This window comes from Melospiza georgiana, chromosome 1, assembly GCF_028018845.1.
Source record: "Melospiza georgiana isolate bMelGeo1 chromosome 1, bMelGeo1.pri, whole genome shotgun sequence".
Taxonomy (NCBI): Eukaryota; Metazoa; Chordata; class Aves; order Passeriformes; family Passerellidae; genus Melospiza; species Melospiza georgiana.
Window position 1 is genome coordinate 35,484,020 of NC_080430.1, and position 23,928 is coordinate 35,507,947.

Here is a 23,928-nt window from a genome sequence, read left to right on the forward strand (position 1 = left end):
GCCTGACAACATAGAATCTTTTAATCCACTCACTATTTTTTAATTGGAGATGGCTATGTAATTGCATACCACTTAATTTGATCTCCAGTTGTCATTCCAAAATAGACAATAGTTTATTCTATTAATACACCATAAGAGGCTTACAGCAACTATTATTTTTAATAATAGTCTCACTAGTCTCCTGATTATACACTATTTCACCTTTGGCTGTTGTATTGTTTGGTTGACTGCATTGTTTTGAGAAAAATAATCATACAGAAAATGATTCATACAGAAAAAATCTGTTTGAGGAGGATTTAGAAAGGAGATCTGGGGTCTAAGGGAGATTATATTTCCATTTGCTGCAGGTAAATTATATTTTTATCTGTGGAGGAATGGACTGAATACATACATGGTCAGAAATCAGTGCATATAAATGACAGCTGGTTGCTAAGATGCTAATAAATAATCAATCACATCAATTTAGGAGATGTATGAGTATTACAATTTTAATTACTTTTAACATCAGAGCATGTACTTTGGAAGTCTTCCAAGATAATAAACTGTTTTAAATAAACAGCTTCTTTTGCTGTGGATTATCTGCAAAAGATAGGTGTGAATGGTGGTGGTGGAAGTGCAACCAGTTCTCCAGAGCAAGAGCCCAGTGTAGATCAGTCTGCTGTCCAAACAATTATGCATGTTGTTGACAGCTGCTAAGTCATAATTTTCAGAGGTACTGGTGGTTATTTAAAAAAAAGAAAGTTGAAATTCCAAGGAGTAAAAAGCAAAACTCTAGATAAATGCTAATCCTTAAAAAAAAGCCCAGTGTTTTTTGTTGTTGTTGTTGTTGTTTTTTTAATTATTAACAGTGTTCCATTTACTGAATGACAATTCACCTTGAAAGGAAGTTTTCTGCTGGAAACAAGAGACTTTTGGGTTGGGGTGGGGAAGAGGCAAACCAGAGAGCAGCAGCATCCCAGTAGCTGTGGAATCTGACTTCTCCCCTAGCCCCCGGCCACATGTTGTGGATCTTCCTGGCCCTGCTCACCTGTGCAACCTCTGCTCGCCTAACTGGCACTGGGAGCCTTCCCACGGGAGAGAGGGTTTCTTAGGAAAGTGGGGTTTGTGAGACCAGGCTGGCAAACACCACTCTTCAGGCATTGTGCTTGGCTTTGTGTTCAGCATGTTTTCTGCTTGGAGCTTGGTTCCTCCCACTGTTTCAGCAGCACAGAAGCCTTTCAATGGCAGCTCACAGTGCCGTGGCAGTGGGAGGCACGGACCGGTGGGACTGTGGTATGGCAAAGGCCTTTGGCTGACTGGCCTCCAGCACCATTTCCCCTCTGTGCCCTGTGTCCTACTAAGAGATTTGAAATTTGCTAAGAGGTTTCTTTGACGTGTTCTGAGTTTGTCGTGGGAAGAGCTCCGTGGGAGAAAACTAGGAAAAACCCAATAGCTGCAAGATTCCTGCTCTGTGTGTCATCTCCACCACGTGTTTGCGATTGAGCAAACATAATCTGTCTGGCAGATAACCCAGCGTGCCGTGCCTGCAAGGAAACAGGCCTCTCTTTGACCTATGACTGTATCTATGTGCAGAGTTAAGTGTATTTAGTTAGAGTTCAGTCATGGATTTGTCACAGCTCCTCATCATGGAGAAATCTCCATTTCTCTTGCGGCGTCATCCGAAGAGACGTGCCCGTGCTTTTCCTTTTCCCCCCAGCTGTGTCCTTCTGCAGGCAGAGCAGCAAGCCAAGGATGTGCTGCCTGATCTCCCCTCCCTGCCAGCCACAGTCTGGCATGGTGGCAGCTCAGAGAGAGGAGCCACCCCTCCCACAGTGTCTCTTCCCACCCCGTTGGAGCTGGCACAGACAAGCAGGGCAGCAGGCAGAGTTCCCCCACCACTTGCTTCCAGCAAGTCCTCTGTGCTGCCCACACGACTGCAAGAGAAATCATACCACATGTACACAACCAAAAGCTTCTCATACTTCAATTTGCTCTTTCCTGTGCCCGAGGCCTTTGTTAGCAAACAAGATGCCAGTATTTGGGGCAGAGACAATGGTGTGGTTCAGCTCATGCTGCGGAGGCGCGCTGGAAACGGTGCAACAGCTGAGTTGTCACCCTCTTCCCCCCTGCTCCGCCCCTTAACTTTCTTATTCTGGTTCAGTGACATTTATTTGTCTCTAGATGCCCAATTTCCTATATAGCGCATCTGTTTTACAAAGAGACTAGTAAACTAAAAATATCCTTTAGGCAGAAATTCTGTGATCTGAAAACACAGATAACCCATATTCGCCTGCCAGCCTTCACTGGCTTCACATTCAGTGACAACCAGCAGTAATATTCTTAGCCAGTGGCCTTCTCCTCTTTAGCTGCAGGCTAACTCACTAAGTTGATCAAGATATGCAGTTTGAATGAGTTGACACCATGTGCAGCCAATTTTGTATTAGGAAAAAGAAAGCAGATAAAAGAAGAGCACTGGCTTGAGCCTGTGGTATCAGGAACTGATTGCAGCTGAGAATTCGTCATTGCTGAAGTTTGCATTGTATTTAGAGAAGGAAGTGGTTGTATGTGTGGTCCAGCTTGTCTGAGGTTTGCAGCACCATTTAGACACCAAACCTGTGGGGCTTTGATTAAGCTCCTTAAGAGGATGCAGTCACTGCTGGCCTTGTGTGCACGTCCTGTGTCTGCAATGAATCCCCCTGAACAACTGTCTAAACAGGGCCCAAGCAAGGCATATTCCCAGGGGATAAATAAAATTTCATATATGATAAACAGTAAATAATGCTCTGCCTTAGTCATATGAACCGATTTGGCTGAGTTTTCCTCCCTCAAGTCTATTAAGTTTAATGCTTTTGTGTGAACACTCAGAGTTTCCATTAAATACGTCTGTATGTCTGATCCCAGGATGACACTCTGATATTCCAAAAATAGTCTAATAAATTGAAATTTCAAGATGTATCATCATAAGCCTGTCACTTGAGTATCAAATCTGCCATGTTATGTAAAAAATATTGGTTATATAATGGGATTTTTATCAGTCTAGTGACATAAATGCAAATATTAGAACATTATTAGGAAACCGACCTCTCTCTGACTTTGGATGTGTTATGCTGAAAGTTAGAGAAAAAGTAGCTTATGTACATGTGGGGGATTTAGAGGCTGTGGCTTCAGAGGTGTCTGACAACCCAGAGCTAGTTTGTGGGTTTTCTTTCTGATAAATATAAATACATTTTAAATGGCATTGAGGAAAGAAACTGGAATGTGGTAAGAACTTTGAGCAACTCCAAGGTTTCCTTTGTGATGGCCCAAACTGATGCCATTGCTGCTGGCAAAAAGCAGTACTTTCTACCTCTTGAAACACATGGAGAAAAAGCTGGGCAGCTTTGGTCCGCCTCATCTGCTGGAAAGCAGATAAAGGTCCCAAGCTAACAGAAACTGGGACTCACTACAAGAGGACATATGGAAGAGCAGCCGGGATTTCCTGCAGGCAGAGCAGTGTTCATGCATGCATCCACAGCCAGTTGTCACCAGTGGTCAGATAACAGTGCCAAGCCCCAGGGAAAGGCTGAATGGGCAGCAACTGCTCAAGGAGCAGAGGGTTTGTGTGGAAGTCCTCCCTTCTGGGGAGCAGAGGCTTTGTAGTATGGAAGTGTGTAAAAAGTGCTGTTGTGAGTTACCTGAAAAAGAAAGGAATTAAATGTGCTATGTATAGAAATAAGTGCAGGGTTTTATGAGTGAGAAGCTGATTTTGCAGGTTGCACAACTTCTTGAAAACCCTAAGTAGGGTACTCTCTGAAATTGCACAGCCTGATGTTACTGAGGGACAACCATCTGTCCCCATGGGCTTTCAAATCAGCAGAGCATCACTTTTACTAAGCACAGGCAGTCTGTGTGGTGGAGGGGTTAGTAAGTGAATTAGATGAACCTCCTGACTTTTCAGCCTGAGGTAGAAGCAGACTAAAAAAAATAGATGCAAGGTCAACCTCACAAGTTAATATAAGTGAATTAAATATTTCAATTTCACAAATTTTCTGGGTTAGTTGAAGTGGGGCAGACTGTAAAAGGCTGATGTGATTTTAGTGTCTCCAGTTCAAATAGGCAGTTTTCCCAGTAGCACTGGCAACTCCCCACTCTGCCCTATCCCAGCACTTTGAGCATCAGGCACACCTCTAGACTTGAATCTCACAGTGCTCTGCCAAGCAGGTAACTCCTATCCTCCTCTTATGGATGGGGAATTGGAATACTTAGTAAATGAGTAGAAGAAGGGAGCTGGGGAGAAGGAGGCAGTGGGGAGGAGGCACTGGATGTGCTTCTCAGCAAATGCTCAGCATCAGACATCCATGTCCTGGGTCACAGACCTACCTGCCTGTAAAAAAGTGGATGATATGTCCAAACACTGAAAGCTGTTACTGGTCAGGGTCCCCAGGCCTCCTGTCCCTGGGCTTTAACTAGAAAACAGTTCCCCTCAAAATGTATAGATGCAGGTAACCAGAGCAAAGGACAGCCACTCTCGCCACCTTGAAGACCCTGTTCTGCAAACAGGGCTGTGCATATGGGCCTCCTGCATCCTTGTGAACTCCCCTGCTCCTCATCCATGTGAACTTTCCTGCTGCACGGGGCTCCAGGGCCTCCAAGCCCACATAGTCCCAGCTGGGCTTTCAGCTTTCCCTGGCAGTGAGCTTCCTCAGTGCTACCAAGTGCACACTGACAAAATGCTTAGTTTAAACCATGGCATAAAAGTGCTATTAATGCTTGGAGTGCGGCTGGTTTTCCCTTGTACATGATAGGAAAAAAAAAAAAAAAAAAAAAAAAGCAAAACCAAAAACTAGAAAGATTTTTTGCCCTGTAAGATTAAACAATCATCATGGTTTTAAGGGCTTAATCTGCTAGTATGCAGACTGCTGGCTGATAAGTCTCTGAGTCTGTGTGTAATTGGATGCAGCATCGGATTCGGTAGTGTGGGCTTTCCAGGGGCTTTTTGTTTGTTTGTTCATTTTTTACCACGCTGCAGAGTAGAAGAGATCTGTCCCTGGAGATGCCTTTGGGGGTGCAGCTGTAAAGCTGTGTGCCCCCCAGCCGGTATTTCAGCAGCACCTATCTGGAGACCCCCTCTGGGGGAGCACAGAGGGGGAGGCTGCTCAGTGTATGAATTCGAGCTATTGTTCGAGGCTCACATCTGCCTCAAGAAACTGCACGGCACAGGCCGTTACTTATTCAGATGCAGAAGCTCCTTCCGTCCCACAAGACGGCCCATTCAAGTCACATGCCAGAGGTCTCAGCAGAATGGGCTGCAGCTGCTTCAAATCTGCTGTCTAACATCAGAAGCACTTGGACAAACTGTACCGTGCTGACTACAGTCAGGCTCCCCGGCGCCGAGGAAGACAGGGAAAAGATTTGGGATCCCAGCACGATGTTCTCAGAGGACCTGTGGCTGGAAAATGAGAAAAACTGTGCTGTTGTTCACAAGTCCAAGCGAGGAAGGAAGCGCCAAGAGCTCCTGGCCGTGGCCCTGGGGGTGAAGGTGGGAGTCAAGGGGGCACTTCTGTGGCAACCTCTGAAACTCTTTGCCTATTCACAGATCACCTCCCTGGTCAGAAGAGCAGCCTTAACTCAGAACGACAACCACTTCAACTATGAAAAAGCACACAATTTTAAGGTAAGCACAGCTTGCTATTGTTTTCAGGTTAAAAGTCCTGTTGAGATGCCTCACATTTTATTTTTTGTTGTGATGAGGTTTGCATGCACCTACTTATACTAGCTCTAAGAAAAGTGTTGAAAAATTATTTTTTCTTTCTACTTTAAGTTCCATTAACTGATTTCTTAGTATGCTGTTACATAGGCTCTTAATCCAAATAATGGTTTTCCTGCTAACTGTACTGCTTGACTGGCAGTTTAACTCTTTTTCACAGATTCAGTTTTCTCTTTTATTCAGAAACAAAGTACTTCATATGTATTGCCTTCATCTTAAGTGTATCTACTTTTAAATAAGAAAAAGGTCCCTTTTCAAAATCCAGCTATTATCAGAAGCCAGTAGGATTTTAACAGCAAACATTTTGCACCATTTCTGGTTTCAGAAGAAGTTGAGAGAGCTGGGGTGCCCCTAACAGTAAAGCAAAGCACAGTGGTCAGTATTGTCTCCCAGCTTTTGTTCCCCCACCATATGCTAAGGAAATGTTCTCAGAGTCCCACTGAGCTATAGGATCTGAGCTTGTGTTTGCTTGTCAAACTGAAACAAATCACTGGGCAAACACAGGGATGTTTAAATGGATCATCCTGCTGCTGTCTATACATACAAAATCAGATTCTTAGGGATTCTTTTCCTGAGTGCTGTCTCTGGCAGACTGCAGCAGGGAAGTGACTCAGCTTTGGAAATGGACCTTCCAGGCAGCTTGTATTAAAATGTTTTGCCAAAAGGACTGTGCTGGTTTCAGAGCATGCCAGCCAGTTACCGTAGCTAATGCTGTCAAATTGCATTTTGATGCTTATCGGAATGAGCATCAAGAATAAGGGGCAGTAACAAGACAAGAAAGGAACATATCTCAGCTTTGAAACATCAGTTTAGCTAATGCTCCTTGAGGATGCTGATCTCGGTCACTGTCAGAATAGCTCAACTCATTAGCAGAACAAGAATTTTCTGATATTCATCTAGGGCCTGTCAGAAAAGGAGAAGCAGTGATCAAAATCATTTCACTTAGCAAAAAAGTTTCACTTCTTATTTTCTACATACTCTGCTGTGCAGACATTGCTAACCTCTGCAGTGCTTCTGCTGTCGTTGGCAAATCAATAATTTAATATTAGTGAACAAAGCAAATAATGGCATCCCTTTTCTCATTCCCCTTCCTTGACTCAGTCTTCAGGAAAGTCAATATTTATCTCTTTGATCAGCACTGAAGAAAATAGGGAAACAGTTTGTGTTTTCTTGCTCGATTAAGCTAACTTTCATTCTTTCTGGGTTTTGTCCTCATTATCATTTTAATATCAAAACTATTTTAGTTTAACTAGAAAATATTTTCTCATGACTGAGACTTCTTTCCACTCTGACCCATGCATTCTTTCCTCTTCAAAATTTCCCCTGTTTTGGCTTTGATTTATAATTGGACCTGTGCCCAGTTAACTTTGTGTTTGCACAATCTAGCTGTTGTACAGTTTCTGTTCCTTTCTGTTTCAAAAGACTCATAGTTTAACTGGAAAGCCACATGATTAAAATAGATATGTATTCAAAGACTTGACAGCAGAAAATAATTGTTCTATCCTCGTAAAGGCGATAACAGATCCTGGGGAGCAAACATTTTAAAAATAATTGTCCAGAAAGGTCAATCAAAAGTGTTACATTTGCTTAATGGACAATTATGTTCGCTATGAAAATACAGTTACTTTTCCAAAGGAATATATTAGAACATGTCCAGTTGTTGAACAAAAAATGTGGATAGTGTACTCAGAGCAGAATATTTAAATTTAAAACATGGCTCAAGGCTAATATCTTTAATATATTCCATATCCATTACATAAAAGGGTTAAGAAATAATTTTAAAAAGAAAGAATGGCTTTATGGGTCTTGGGGCAAGATGCTTGATGGCTTTTGACAGCACTCAGGCTATGATGATATGGGGTTTATCTGAAGGACAATGCTATTTTGAAGACATTCAAAAAGTTGTCTTCCCCATTTTTAGGTGAATACTGACGTGCATTATATCATTTATCTCAGTTTCTAGGGATAAAGGTTATGTGTCACAGTGTCCCTCATATCTTGTCATAGGCAATTCTTCATGAACAAACAGGCACTCTTTAGCTTTTTGTCCTTTAAGCACAAAAATCTAAAACATGAAGGGCACATTGCTAGCGAAGCTGATGGGATTTTTGTACGCCTTATATCAAAGGTCTTACTGCAAGAGGGAAGGAACAAAAGCAAGAAATAAGTGCAAAGCACAAATTCAGAGCAAGGATGGCTCTCCCTCCATCCTTGCCAAGCTAATACAAAAATTAAAAAGCGGCACTGAGGTTTGGAGTATGAGGGCACCAGGTTTATGCTCTTCTGGTGCCCTCCATGCTTTCTCATTCAACCTCTCTTCCAAATTTCAAGACACTCAGGGCAAGTGGACAAAAAAAGATTTAGTATCCAGGCTGATTTGTTAAGCTGTGTTCATCTTGAGCACACCCTGCAGTCACATGAATTTAGGTTTGGAGCTGGCGTCTGTCTGGCGGGACAGCTTTGCCTAAGCCAGTGCAGACATACCATAACTCAGGAAAGGGAATAAATCTCTGAAGTTCTGTTTAGAAAAACACAGAGGTATTTCTCTAGCTCTGTGAGTGTCAGCCTAAGTGGATCCCAAAGTCCTCTTGTGTCTTGTTCTGTTCGGATCCAGCACATCTTTCGGATGTGCTTTACCTGCCAACTTCAGTGGGGTCCCAGCTGGTGGTGAGGTCAGCCTCGTGCCTGAGGGTAGCAGCATGGAGTTTGAGGATGCTCCACACTTTTTGTTCTAGGCTGGGAATTCATGAGAGGGCTTCTGTGCTGCTTTAAGTGAGCAAATACAGCTGAATAATGTGCGTTTTCCACAATACTGTGCCTGTTTGCCACCGTAGCATGGGCAGATCCCATTTGCAGGCGGGCTAGCAGAGTGAAGGCAGCTGATTACAGAGAAGTCAGGAGATCTGCCAGGAGAGAGGGGTCTCTGGGGTAAATTTCCCCTTGTTTTAAGCACTGCAGATAATACTGCTTCTGAGAGACAAAGGGTTTGAGGGAAATATTTTTTACAAACATCACAAAGATTATGTGCATTCATTTAAACAAAAATAACAGCAGAGTCAGCCTTTCTTCCCTTCAAATGGCTCAGGTTCAGCAGGAGTCCACAAAAGAGTCTAAATGTGTCTGTATTCAGGCAAAAGTCTGAAAAAAACTTATTTTCTTGGAAAGCAAATAGAAACATCTTCAGACCCAGTCCCATAAAACCAAAATTGCCCCAGAAACAACACTGTATAACATCAATTAAAAGACAAAAAAGCATTTCAATTCAAGACAATTGTTTTTGTTCATTTCTGCAGTATTGCTCACAGCATTATTTTGGTTTGCCACTGTACTAGCATTCCGTAACTTTGGTCTGAGTTTCCCCCTCTGTGGAGATGACTCAGACACAAACGGGAAGTGAATAAGGTGGCACCTGCAGGGGGAATGCTGCCATTTGAAAGCAAGGGCACCGGGGGGGCGAAGGGCAAAGAGAACAGGAAGGCAACAAGAAGAGGCATGCAGGGTAGTGTTGTGTGAGATTGTCCAGCAGAAAAGAGACAGTGAATGTAAGAAGAGAATTTTCATTGGAGGAGGATGAAAGACTGAACAAGAAAAGTACAGTGTATAGTCTGAAACGTCAGGGGGTTGGCTTATTTTAAGAAATAGTTCCCTGAAAATTCTTTTTAAAAGTTTGAGTTATATGTCAACTGTAGCTCAGGCAGCTTAAGTCTGTGTGTACACAGAGAAGTCTACTAAGACTTCAGGATGGGATAGGAACCAGCAATAAATAGTTCCAGATCATAGTTCCAAAAAATCCATGCCTGGTCTGTTTGTAATGATGTGGTTACAAAGGATGGGGCAAAAACTAAAGCTCCATTTCGAAAACCTGTGACTTGCTGTTTATGTCTCCTTGTTTGAAACAGAGATGAGGCCAATCTTGCAGTAAAAATTCCCATTTCACCATTCAAAAATACTGTTTTCTTAAGAACAGGCTTCCTCCATTATTTCTTTAAAATCAATGACAAGCCCTAAGAGACTTAGTTCAAAACTGCATCTTAAGGGAATTTTTGCACCTTCATCTAGAAACTTTTGAAGTTCTCTCTTTTTTTCAGTTAGTTTCCCTGTTTCAGCTTGGCCAGAAACCACCAAGACTAGCTTTTCACAGAGTATTTCAGCTGGAGGCTTGCCATTTGAGCTAAAATGCGGATCCGTGAAAAATTGGAGTGAATGAATAAAGAGAACTCAACCTTTGAGGGCCACCAAGCTGAATGGAACAAGGGAAGGATGCGCTGTCAGCACTTCTCAATTGGAGCCCACAGTCAGCATTGATGACTTTCCAATTAATGGCAGGAAAGATCAAGGAATAATCAGCTGCCATTTTCAAAATAAGCCTCAGCCAGATCAGTTGAAATAAGCTTTATGTAAAGTGAACAAGTAGGCCCCAAATATCCTAGCAACTGCAATGGACTTTATTTGTGAAATGGTGCATTTTTAAAAGTCCTGGCTGAGCTCTTCCAACCCCTTCTCACAAGGTTAGCTTTTGTAAACTGCTGCAAAGCAGAAGACACAGCTAGTTATCTTCCCACAGCAGATGATTTTCACCCACAATTAAGTGCAGGTGCAGACCTACTAATTATGTGGCTTTCAGTCTATAAATGATAAAGATGCAGGCATAATTAGTTTTATCTGTAGTTTTGTAGCCACTCAAGGTCGCATAGTGCATGTGACTGAAACTCAGGTCATCAGCTGTTACATACAGCCATTTACCCTCACAAAAAGCTGTGTCTGAAATTCATGCTACCCACTCTGCAAAATGAAATTAAATGAAATGGGAAAGAAGTATGGGGCTATATCTATTAATATGTCTATCTCAAACTTTATTGCAAAGCCTTGTTTCACAGATACGTGTTTTTCTGAGAGGTAAAACAGCATCTCAAAAAAGTCAAACATTCCAGTTTTGATCTTTCACTGTCAAAAGGGAGGAAGAACTACTGTTGCTTTAAGTTTATTAACACAATTATTTAACTGTGAATAGTTGGTCAGGAGCCCTTTGCAGTCTGGCACATTTTTATCTCAAAGTCAGGAAGAGAAGTCTGTATTAAAATCACAATACTTCATCTTTCTGGACTCAAGAGTACAGGCTTGTGTTGGTGTGATCCTGCAGACAAATGAGGCAAAAACATTAGCATGCAAAACGCTTGGCCTAAAACTTTACAGATAATCTGAAAAAGGCCAATGACTGTTTTTTCACTCTATGAAAAGCAAAGAACAGCTTTTCCCATCCCAGGGGTGGAAGTGGCCTTTCAGCCATCCACCCAAATGGGTAAACAAGAGCAGAGAGAAGGAAAGGATGCATTAGCAGCCAGAGTGTGCATGATTTATGTTTTGTTAAGCTCAATTAAGTCTCTGGCCAGAACTAGCTCATACCATGCCCATTCACAGGGGCATAGACCTCACTATTTACTCTTCATTTCAATGAAAATTAAATGCTTACTTTACCAGAATACACATCTTAAATAAAAAGATCTTCTGCTGTAGCCTTTGGAAAAGCAGTGGCGGAAGCAGCAGTGGTGTGCAAAACATGGCTGGGGAGATGTGGGCTTTGTCAGCACACAAATCATTTTATTCTTCTTTATTTACTTGTGTGTGGACTGCAGCAAAATGAAGTTTTATCTGCTGAAAAAAGACTCTATTGACATTTTTCCTATGTGAGTTCAAATTACTTACTAGACTGGGGTAGGGTGCTTTTATCTACAGTTCTTTGGATTATTAGTTTTACTTATTTTTCTCCTGGTTTCCTCCCCTTTGCTATAGCTAGAATGTCAGCAGGCAAAAATTATTTGTTTTCAGTGTCATCCACAGCCTGGTTCTCTGCTATGTTAAGCGTATTGAAAGATAAACTTCAAGATCAAAGCAAATTTCTGTTCCCATGGTTTATTTCATCTAGACGTTGGAAGGATGTGGGCACTATGTGCTAAAGATTTACTCCTACTGAGTCTTCTGTTGTTTATCCATTTCAGTTGCTCCATCTGTCAGACCATCTGCCTCCCAGTGACCCCATTTCTTTCCCCCACCCCCACTTGTGTTACAGGTCCATACGTTTCGGGGTCCGCACTGGTGTGAGTACTGCGCCAACTTCATGTGGGGTCTCATCGCTCAGGGAGTGCGGTGTTCAGGTAGCACTCCAACCTCTTCTGTCACTCTCCTGAAATGCTCAGACATCTGTCCCACCCCAGCCTGCACTCCCTGCAGGAGTGGAAGGCTGGGATTTCTTTAAAGAACAAAGCAGGAAATCCTCCCATAGAACTTAAAGCCTTTTCATTTGCCTCATTAGCTGGTTCAGAAATGAAGCCATCAGCCCTTTGTTGCTGAGTTACATCCTCTCCTAGTACCTTGATCCTGCTTGTGCTTGTGCCTGCTGTATACATCCAAACTTGTTCTTTATGATTAAGGTATCCCTGATGTTTTTATGTCTTAAGATGCAAGCACTGGAAATGGCAAAGCCATCCAGCAACGAGGCTTCATAACTCCTCTTTTTGCTACCAACTGCTGGGAAGCGCCCTCGTCTGCAAAAAAGACTGCTGCCACCTGTTTCCCATAAAAATACCATGCATTGCTGCAAGCCTGAAGTATCCCACCTCAGGATAAAAACAAAAAATATGACATTCATTTTCCAAGAGGGATTCGTTTCTGGTGCCTGTATTGGCATTTTAATGGTGCCTAATTATTTTAAATTTGTTTGTTCTTTTGGGGAAAACAATTTTTGTGCAAAAATGCAATAATCATCACATCATGGGCTTTTGGATTCAGCAAGTGAATTAGTATGTGGTGCATTACAAATGCATTTTCATAACTTCTTTCTGCAGATCTGAAATAACTTCAAAAAATTGTTTTTCTTACCTCTTCCTGCCCTGCCCTCCGGGCATTCCTGATCTCAGACTAGCACCAAACACATCTAACCCTGACATCTGCCTTTCATAGGCAGAGGAGGTGGTTGTTACCTAAAATTAATTTAGATCACAGTTTGAAGGACCAAAATAGCTTTCACAAATGCACAGTTTTAATAAGTGTAGTCTCAGGTGAATAGTGGTAACACAAAGAATATGAGAAGGACATTAAAAAAGAGGAATAGCAGTTTGCTTTTCAAGCTATTTGATCTTAAACAGAAGTGTGCCAAACCTGACCTCCCTAATGCACAGCGCTGTATTTGTTCACATACATAAAATATTAAACTTATGAAAAGGCATATTTATTTAGTAGGAAACATAATACTCTCCCTCATAAAATTACCAGCATTTAACTTTAACTACACAGATGCATTTAAATTTAACTTCACATGCCTGGAGAACAGCACTGAACACAATGCAGGCAGGATCCTATTTGCAGCTTCTCACATTTGTTTAGATTTCACAAATAATGAATTATGCAGCAATAACTGTACGGAGAAACACACAAAAACCTACCCAATTCCATTAAATGTTTAGGTGTGCTTATGTTTTTCTTTGATTAATATTTTATAGAGTATAATATTGAAACATGCTGCAAGTAATAGTCCTGTTTACATTTTTAATAGCTTAATGTTAAATTAACTCAAAGGGTCATCAGTGATGAGCATGACTGGGAAGGTATTAAAAAAGGAATCAGAGTTATATAAGATAATGCAACTCATGGTGGTGGTGTTTGCTTTACTGAAGATTATAAATTCATTTGGCTGAATACTTGAATCTATTAGAAGAATTCAATTTGTGGAGGTGAAGCAGTGGTGGTTTAACAGAAACCTACCTGTGCAACCAAGGGCATTATTTGGCTCTGGAGTAAGACACCAAGAACTGTTTGTAAAATGAATCACTTTTTTACATCACGCCTTTCACAGCATTTTATGTGCCTAAGCTGACCTACAGGCTAAGCCACAGGGGACACTTAGTCACCAGTGAAGTGATGAGCCAGGGATGGGGAGTCTGCTGATGTGGCAGAGCGAGCCAAAATGTGACACTGCGGGAATGTGGAAGGGGGAGTGAGGCATGCTGGCTCACAGCACTGTCCCTGCTGGAGTGCTCAGGTGAATCTGAGGTTCTCTGACCATGATCTGTGCTAAGCCACAGGACAGCCAGCCACAGACAGTAACTACTGTGCCAATTTTAATTACAGCTAATCTAAAATACCCACAAGTTAAGTCTCACATGTTTAAATGCAACACCTGGAGCTGTGTGTCTGGTAATGAACTGATCCAGACTGCACCAGCAGTCTCCTTCATCTCAGAGTGTAAGGGACATCCAGAGCTTTTAAAGCTTTTTGACAACCCTGCTAGAGTTTACTTGTCCCACGAGGAGATTTGTACACATTTTCATTCTCATCCTTCTCATCTCCACACTATTCTATCTTTCCTGACTAGTGTAGAAATTGTGCCCCTTGCTTTATGTGGAGCAGGGAAATAAATTGTTAGACAAGACCTGTCAGCATTAGTATTAATAAATGAATGAGTTAACGTGGCTAACTCTGCTTGTAGACTGCGGGCTGAATGTACACAAGCAGTGCTCCAAGTACGTGCCCAACGACTGCCAGCCAGACCTGAAGAGGATAAAGCGAGTCTACTGCTGCGACCTCACCACGCTGGTGAAGGCCCACAACACCCAGAGGCCCATGGTGGTGGATTCCTGCATCCGGGAGATCGAAGCGAGAGGTGTGTGTGCTTGGGAGAGCAGCAGGCACAGCGAAAGGAGGATGACTTGAATTATGTGCTGAGCTAGAACACGGTGCTGTGCTCCTGCACACTGAGGACAGGATGAGAAAATGGGTTTTTTAGTGCAGGTGATACATTGCTTTGCATCAGCTAGTAAAATTAAATCATGGCATTCCTTAATGCGATTCCCTGAAATGCTTTCTGAAAACATGTCAAAGCATGTATTACGTTACACTTCTGAAAGGGGTGAACTTTAAAGTGAACTTTCAAGTTCATGTTTATGTGTCTTTTTTCATTACTTTATTTTAACATACCTAGGGACACATCCCATTTCAGAGTAATCAGTTTAAATCAAATCCATTTTTAATAACCTTTATGGACATTGTGGGCAGGAGAACACGAGTGACTGGAAGTGACTCGGGCAAGTGAGGTCAGGGCCTATGGTGTTTTGTGGCAGGACACATCTCATGATGCTCAGTTACTGACTGATGGTTCCTGTGGCACAGGCAGCACGTCACAGCCAAAACTCAACCTTGTGACAAGTTTTTGGTCAATGGATGTGTGGCAGGTTGAAGGAAAAACATATCCCCTTCAATAATCATGTATCCCCTCTGTAATATTCATGTATTTTTCCTTTAGATAGCAAATGTGCATGTTGTGCTGCCCAATAAGCCAAATTTTCCTGTTAGTCACAGCTTCAGCACAGGAATCTAATAATGTTGAATTCATGGCATCCCAGTAATCTGCATAGCAACACACTGATACTAGCCATAGGGATTTCAAACCCACACATCATCTACTGAATTGACTCAAAGACTTACTAGTAAATCCCCTGCACTGCTCTGTAAAGCTCTAGCAGGATTATATCATCATCACAGGGACAAATGGAAAGAATAGTATGGACTAAGACAGAAGAGCTTTACTCTGATGATATAGCAGGAAGCCACATTGCATTTGAGATCTAATCACTTACTTGTACATTTATTGATTGAGATAAAATCTTCTGCCTGCTCTCCTTTTTTCCAACATCTTTATATTTCTTTCCTTAATTGCCATAGAACTATGAAAGATTCTGATTTTGTTCTTAAGAAGACAAAGAATATTGGAACTTATAAGTAGGTTAGCACAGTGCATAGTTACAATTAGGGATTTGTGGATTGAAATGAATAATGGGTGTGTAACTCGGCTTGCTCTGCTGAGCTGCCCTGCATTTCATGTTGGTGTGGAGCAGTTGTGCAAGTGAGCAGATCTCTTGTGGTGAAAGAACTGTAGAAGGGATGTACTGGTGTGGGGAAGGACTGCATCCATCACATCTATCAGCTGTGTATATGTAAAAGCTGACAGCAGAACAGGAATGAATTGTGCTCATAGAGAAAGGCAGTCTTTTACTTGTGTTGCTATTTGTCATTAGGCAACTGGTAAAAGGAAGGGAGACCTCTAAAGCTTTATTAATTATAGCCAAATCCAGGAAAATCTCCTACATAAAATGAATAAATCGTAATAACATCACATGCCTCACCATTAGCAAATTGCAGTATTTTTCTCTAACACAATCAAATCAACCATGTACCTAACAAAATCAGAAAGTATAAATTCTAAAATACTTTAATCTTAAAAAAAAAAAATTACATCATCTTGCTCTTTCCTTAACTGCTCTGGAGTTTCACATTACAAATAACATTTTGCTGTGCTTAGTAGGTCTGCTGTTCTTGCTTTATTGTTCTTAGGCCTAAATACCTGTTGGTTACTGAAGCTAAGTTAACAAGAACTTTTTGTTTCAGGTTTAAAGTCCGAGGGCCTCTACAGAGTTTCAGGCTTCACTGAGCACATTGAAGATGTGAAAATGGCCTTTGATCGAGGTACACCATTTCTTAATCTTGTACAGTTTTAATCTAAGCTTTCAGTTCTAGGACATTTCAGATCTTTCAGGGTTTATATATGTACCATGGTAATGAAACAGACATAAAAGCAGAAGAACAGAAAGTAACCTGTCTTTTCTGACTTTAAAGTGATCTGTAGTCCTTTTCATAAGAAGAAATTGTTTGATATTTGGAAGGAATAATTAAACGTGAGATATTGGTGTGTAGAAGCTTAAGTGGGGGACTGGCTAATTGCTCAACCCAGCAGCACAGACCAGGACCTAGTTTAAGTGTGAGCATAGGTGGTACCAGGGGAAATTTGTTAGTCCTGTCTTTAATAGACTCAGCACTTTACAATACAATAATCTGTTTATGAGTTTAAGGATCAGGGACTCCAGTTGGGAAGTCCTTCTGCATGCAGCCTTGTAGAAAGCACTGCACCACTGTGCACATGATTGCATCTGAACAGCAGGTGAGAGGGGCAGTGAGGAGATCAGTTGTACAGCATATTGAAAAACTAACAATTAAAACTCTGCCTGATTACCATCCTCATAGCCCTTCTAATTGATTGAGCTGATTATGTTGGTTCTGGTTGTGCACACAGTCTTTGCACACAGGACTAACTTTAAGTGTGTATGTAAGTGAGCAACAGGGTAGGGCCTCCATTAATAGAAAATACCTTTGCAAGTACATTTGAGAAGTTACATGAGTATTCTTCTCATTTCTCATAAATAGTGGTTTCCTTCCTACCTAACTTTTTCAGGTATTTCCTCTGCCAAGGTAGGGAATAGGGTCAGACACAGCCCTGTGATCACAAGTCCATGGGTACGAGGCAGGTCCAGGCCAAGCCAGAGTCAGCCTGTGGGTCAGGGGAGTGACCAGGAGGGTGGATGGCCCCACACCAGCAAGGTGCAGCTGGGGACAGCTGTGATGTCACTCAGACAGGGATTGAGGGCCCTGGGAGCCCATGGGCAGGAGATGGGGGGCTCCAGGGGAGGTTACAGTCCAGCAATGTCTATGGGAGGCACATCTTACACTTGCTGTGCCTCAGCATTTCTTGTTTGGAGGCAGTTTTTTATGCAGACATCTCCGTAAAGAAAGTCCAGCCAGGAATTTCTAAACTGGCTGTTTTAATCCTGAAATATCCTTTAAAAAATAATACAAACTAGTAAATATGTTGGATGCTGTGAACATATGCATACACACACATAGGTCAGCCATTCTTTGGGCCAGAGAGAGGCACAGTGGTATGACTGCTGTCATGGCCAGATAGTGTTCCAGATGTGCCACATGAAGCAATGATCCCAGGAGGCTCACAGTCCTCATAGGTGCCATTCTGCTCCCTGCAGGTAGATCTGGCCTGGCAAACTCTTTTTTTCTGTGTGTTAATTCTCATCTAAGTGTAACAACCTGGATGAAGCCCAGAAGGAGAGGCACAGGTTGTAGAGGGAAAAGCTGGAAGCAAGCAAATTTAAATTTATGTCTGAGTATGACTTCAACATTGCTGCAGTTCCTTTGCAAATGCTTTGAACCACTGAAGCTACTTCAGTTTATTGCCTATTTATTAAGTATACTCCTAGCATAGTTGATGGCAATGCACACTTGGATTAGACACACAGCAAGGGAGACAGTGTGATTTAAAAAGACAGGCAGCACCTAGAAACAGGAAGGTGTCTAGCAGTATTGGATTTCCAAAGGAAAAATAAAGCATGAATAAAGAGGAAAGCAGAGAAAGCAAGAACAGAGTTTGTATACAAAGGCTGTGGGGAAGGCCAATGGGCAGAAATAGACCAAAATCTGTGTCTTCATTTTTTTTTTAACAGTTTCATGAGGGGGAAAGGGCTAAGAAAGGAAAGAGTGTTGCTATAAATAAAAAAGCATGAATAAAAGCAGGAGAATGAAGAACAAGATCATGTTATGACCTAGAGAACTAGAGTATTGAGGGACCAGAAGCTGACAACTTTCAACACTTTCCTGTTTTGAACATGTTTTTCCCTGAACTGGGGTGGAAAATCAGGAAGAGTTGAGAGTTTTTACAGGAAAGGATTTAAAGAAAAACAAAATAGGGGTTTTCATGTTCTCACTTGTGGGCTGTGCAGCTTGAAGATGGCTGTCACCTGGCAGAAGTTTGAATTGGCAAGACACTTCCAACCTGAGAGCTCAGGGCTTGTTTCCCTGTCAGATCCTTAAAAGACAGGGATGCCACCTGTCTGTGAGGATTTTACAGAATTCATATTTCCACATTCACTACAGAAAAGAAACTTGGGGGAAAAAAAGTAAATTACAGGAAATTACCTTGGGGGGCAGGGGGGGGGAGACAGTCAAAGGAGATGCTGAGAGCAGGGATATGAACCAGAAAAGAGAACTCTTTAATTGATAGTTTTGGCACACTACTGGAGGATGTACACTGTCCAGGAATAAATTTCATTTAACAATTTAAGGACCATTTTTTAACCATCTGAAAGCAAGGCTTTCAAACAACCTTCTAATAAGAGCAGGGATAAAAAACATTAGCTAGTTTTGTAAATGGAAGTTGTAGGGTTTATGAGAAGGTGTCTGTGGTAGCAGAACACTGCACTTCAGCATTCCAGAGGTGCCTCCCTGCCCATCATTTCTGGGTCAGTCCCCAGGCACCTGGATAAAATTCCAGGACACTTTCACATCTCCAGAAATACAGCGTTGAGTAAAAGGGTTTGAAAACAGACAGGCAAGGAGTCCTCCCATATGAATGCACAGGATGCACCCTTCAAATAATGCCATCAAGTGTTCTGGTCCCAAGCTCCTCATCAAGCCACAGGGGCCAGAGGACAGCAGGACACAGCAGGACGAGGCATGGGAGCTGACTTGGCTGTGGGGGACCTCTCCTGCTGATCTCATGTGCAGCTGAAGGGGTGCCATGAAGAGCAGCCGGCTCTCCCTCTGACTAATTCTGCCCTGACAAAGAGCCACTCACTTGGTGCTTCCAAAGAATTACAGCAAGAGCAGGAAAAAGTTCCCATCTCTGGAAGAGAATGGCATTCCACATAACACTACTTGAGCCAAATGTAGCTGTGACAGTTGGTTTTTAAAAGGGGTGAAGTTGGTCCTCATCTGATTTAAACTGCCTTCCAAGGCCCAAGCAGTGTAAATACCCCTACTGTAAATTAGCATTGGGCTCTCTGAGGCTTTTACAATGTTCCATTTTAGTGATTTTTGTAATGAGAAGGAGGGGAATAATGTGGATTTATTTAATCTGGTGAATGTTGGTGCTGTAGAATGACAGTTGCTCTCTGTCAGCATTGTTGAGCTGTGGCGTTGTGGCATCCAGAGAACATCCATTGTGCGTTTTGTCCACAGAGCTGCCATTGTCACCACCACATTCTGTCCCCCCACTTGTTTGTACAACTGGCTGGTACAATACACTGGCTAAAAATATTATGCTGTTAAATATTACATGAGCACTTAGAGGCATCCTAATCATACTCTTTTGCCAGTGTAGCTGAAAACCTGTCAAATGCCAAGAAAAAACTAAAAGAAACATGCTAGCATGGTAAAGGCTGTGCAATAAAAAAACAAAAAAAAAAAAAACACTTAGGAGAAAGGAACTTAAATAAAACCTAATTCAGTATTCAGAGGGCATGGGTGAGGCTTTAAGAATGTAATACTTATTCTATTTCATTCTGTAATGAACTACTGATAATTTCTATGGCATCCAAAATCAGCTGAAACCTTTAAGAAAAAGAATAAAAACTTTCTTTTTCTTGAGATACTCAAATTTCAACATAATACTGCAAGATACATTGAGAGTCAAACTAACAAAGAAAGAAAAATTATGGGGTTTGGGTAGAATTAGGTTTGTAAAGCTGAAATTGACTACGTGTTTGTAATCCAAAATATATAAAAACAAAACTACATTATCAAATGGATGCTGCAATTTTACTGAAAATATCAGCTACAATCCAAAAGAATTCCTGCATTGAAGAGTGAAAAAATTATTGTGGTAATGCAGAAGGTACCATGTAAACCACATGTAATTCATATATGCATACACACAAGAATCCCTACATAGCTGCTAAAAAATGTGCAGGGTATATTATAACAGATGTATTGCTGGGCTCACTTTAAAATAAAGTTCAGTGCATTTCCAATGCATTTGTATTTGTCTCTGAAGAGAAGAGTAAAATCTTTGACTCAGGAATTCATCATTTTTCCTACAGTAAGCACATATGTAAATAAGAGGTGTGTTTGAAATACATTGTGCTTTGAAGTACCTCGAGCTGAAGTGCCCCTCTAAGGAAGCTTGCTGGGTTGCTTTGTAAAAGTACTAAATAAATAACACTTCCATTTAGTATACTGGTGACCTGGATAATAGATGTAAGCTTGTGCTTTGCTATATCTGTTCTGATGCAGCTGCTGGCTCCTTGGAGGTATCTGTTTTCAGTGGAGCATTTTGAGTGCTCAGAGTCCATCAATTAAATGGAGCTCTCCACACAAAGCTTTACAAGACTGATGCTACCGTGCCTGGAATGTGTGGATTAAACAAAAGATTGGGGCAGTGCAAACATCCTCCTAGGGCTTATTGATGCTGTATTAAATTAAATGCTGATGGATGTATTCAGACTGCTCAGCTGCATCAAGAAAGGCTGTTTGTTTTAAACACTTAAGCATATAATCTCCTCTTGATGAGAACATGTAGTGCTATTAGTCTTAATGAGAATTATGTGCATACATTGGACGGGACGTATCCCGGCAAGATTGATGCCATAGGTTTGTATAAAATGTCTGCAATCAATATAAACTCTTTTACTGTGCTGTGAGAGCCTTTATCTCCATCTTGGTATCAAGCACCCCCACTCATCTGTCTGCATCAGGGCATGTCCACAAGCCCTGTCACTGTGAGACAAGCGAGGCAATGGCTTTACAACATGTCAGCACCTTGGTGGCAGCAGCCCAAGCTTGTGCCTGCACCTCCTGGCAGACACAGCAAACCCCTCTCTGCTGCACGAGCAGGCAGAACCGTGCATCACCACGCTCACCATGTAATCCTCACCTGCTCCACCTGCCCTGAGGGAAGCCTCGTGTCCTTAGCTAAAGGGTGGGAAACAGGGACTACAGTTATAACTGAGCTCCAAGAAACCTGAGGTAAAGCTGGGGGTTAAATAGAGACAGTTACATCCCCTGCTTAACCATCTTTCTACTGGAAGACCACCAAGATAATGAGGTCCCAGGAAGGGAGGATGGCAGAATTTCTTGATATGGAGAAAAAATTATGAGGGCACTAGGTAATACAGAGCAGAGGTAGTCATTTGAACTTGAAAAATTATAGTGCTCCTCTATTGCTGCTGCTTTTTGTAACTTCACTCATTGCAAGCCAGGACTTCCCAACAACACCTGTAAATTTTAAGCTCATGTGTTTAAAAGTGCTCTTTCCTAGAGTTCTAACTAACTGTTACATTAGATGTATGCCTTTTTAGATTCATCTGTTTAGCATTTCATCCATTACAAGTATCCATATTAATTAAAAACCTGTGATGCACATTTCAGAATAATTGTATAGCTAAATTCCTTAGCATGCCTATTTGAATTCAGATCTTTGCTATAAATAAATAAGTCATGTATTAAGACATTAGAAAATAGCAGAAAATAAGGCAGCTTTCGTTTCAGCTAATCACTATGGAAATGTTGGTACAAGACATGCAAGATTTGGATGTTTCTTGATTTTTCCCACTGGTCTCCTGAGGGTCATTGCAAATTTCTGTTATTTCTCTATGCCTCTCTTTCTCCAAATAGGGATGAAAATATGGTGCATATTCCTATGCAGATGGAAAATATTATGTCAGAATAAATTATTAATAGCTTAGTTTCAGTGAATAAATGGGCTAAATGCAAGAAATATGTTATTAGCATGTTTTTTCATCCAACATTAAAACAGTATGTTTGAGGTGGTACACTGCAGATATGGATGCTGTAATCACCACCCCCTCCAAAAGATGTGAGCAAATAAATTGTTTACTAAAACATAAAGAAACTACCATTCCTCATTGATATACTGTAAACTTGGTAGCAATATATTCTCATTTAAGCCTTCCAAGCACTTTCAGGTTGATTCTCTTGTCAGGTTGCACACAATAAATCTGACTTAGAAGACTAGCCTTGCTTCCATCAAAATTAGGGCGCTTTTAAACAGATTTCTTCCTCTTTTTCTAGATGGTGACAAGGCTGATATTTCTGCCAGTATTTATCCAGACATAAACATCATTGCTGGAGCACTGAAGCTATATTTCAGAGACTTACCAATTCCTGTGATCACCTATGACACCTATTCCAAGTTCATAGAGGCAGCAAGTAAGTATTGCTTAGCATTTGTACCAACCTCTATTTATATTTCCCATCTGTAAAGCTGTCCAGGTTAAAGGAAAGGACAGAAAAAAACTGGGGAAATGGGCATGGGCACTGTCTTCTTTCCTTCTCTGCCATGTCCTTTATTCACATGAAGCTTTTGCCTGATTGTTCATCAGATGGGATGTCATGCAGGTTAAAAAAATAAAAGCAAATGTATGGTATCAGAATAACTGACTAGTATCAGAAAGTGTGCTTTCAGTGTCTTTTTGTATGTCAAGATAAAAGAATAGTGTAAATCCTGCTCAAATTTTTAGAAAGATTGCCAAACAGTTCTAAATGAGCACTGATGCTCAGTATATGTAGGTATCATTGATACCTACATATTTAAATACATTGAGAAATCCTGAGGTAATTCCATGCCATTTCAGTCTCTAGCTAAACCTACATATTCAAGCATAGTCTCCTAAAGTCATACATCTACACTTGATCTAGTTTTGAAGGCTTATGAAAGTAATCTTTTGTAACATATTTAAATAGGCAGTTCTGGGCAGAATAGTATTATGAAGCACTTAACAAAGCTCAGGTACTGTATCTAGACAGACCTGTAGATAGAGCTACAGACCATGGAGATAACTCCTGGGAGGTCTTTGTTGCTGATTTCTTTTTAAAACCTTTTTTATTTTCTTTTTGAGGATGCAGAAATTGCTGATAAGCATCACATTTATGAGTGCAATATTTATCCCTGCAAGCACAGTCAATGGCTTGTAAATGATTCCATAATAATAAGTTATCTTCCTGATTTATTGCTGTGTACACATGGAAAGACCTATTAACATTAATCCTGTTTGGTGTTTTTACAGAAATCTGCAATCCTGATGAACGACTAGAAGCAATACATGAAGTGTTGATGTTACTCCCTGCTGCTCACTACGAGACACTTAGATACCTAATGATTCATCTCAAAAAGTGAGTTAATTGACATGCAGGGTAATTCTTGAAGAGCTTAACAATTTTCTGCTTTGAAAAGAAATATTACAGAAAGTCCTAATAAAGCTTCCATTAGGGCACTGCCTCTAAACCAATAATGTTACAGATAAGCAGACAAGCTGTTTGTATAAGTGCATATAAGCTGTGCACTTATGTAGCATAGATCCTTTTGCTGGCATATTATTTCAAACCTTTCAAGAGTTATTGACATTTGTCACGTTTCTCTAAGGCAGATAATATCTGAAAAATACCCAGGGGTAGGTGCTCCAGAGATGTGCTGCTGTGAGGCAGCACTTGACCATGCTTTGCTTCTGCCTCCCCTTACCTCCTGTTTTGTCTTCCTGAACAATAACCCTAAAAGGAAAGAGCTTTCTCTTATG

The 23,928-nt window shown here is 41.3% G+C and overlaps 1 protein-coding gene across 1 annotated transcript in view; it reads left to right on the forward strand.

Annotated features, from left to right (window-relative positions):
• CHN2 (chimerin 2) overlaps positions 1 to 23,928 on the forward strand; it is a 158,963-nt gene that overhangs the window by 130,010 nt on the left and 5,025 nt on the right. Inside the window, exons 7-12 of the mRNA XM_058026149.1 lie at positions 5,555 to 5,632; positions 11,793 to 11,877; positions 14,208 to 14,381; positions 16,163 to 16,240; positions 22,427 to 22,564; positions 23,422 to 23,527. Of these exons, the coding sequence (XP_057882132.1) occupies positions 5,555 to 5,632; positions 11,793 to 11,877; positions 14,208 to 14,381; positions 16,163 to 16,240; positions 22,427 to 22,564; positions 23,422 to 23,527 (659 nt within the window). The remainder of the gene's footprint in view (positions 1 to 5,554; positions 5,633 to 11,792; positions 11,878 to 14,207; positions 14,382 to 16,162; positions 16,241 to 22,426; positions 22,565 to 23,421; positions 23,528 to 23,928) is intronic.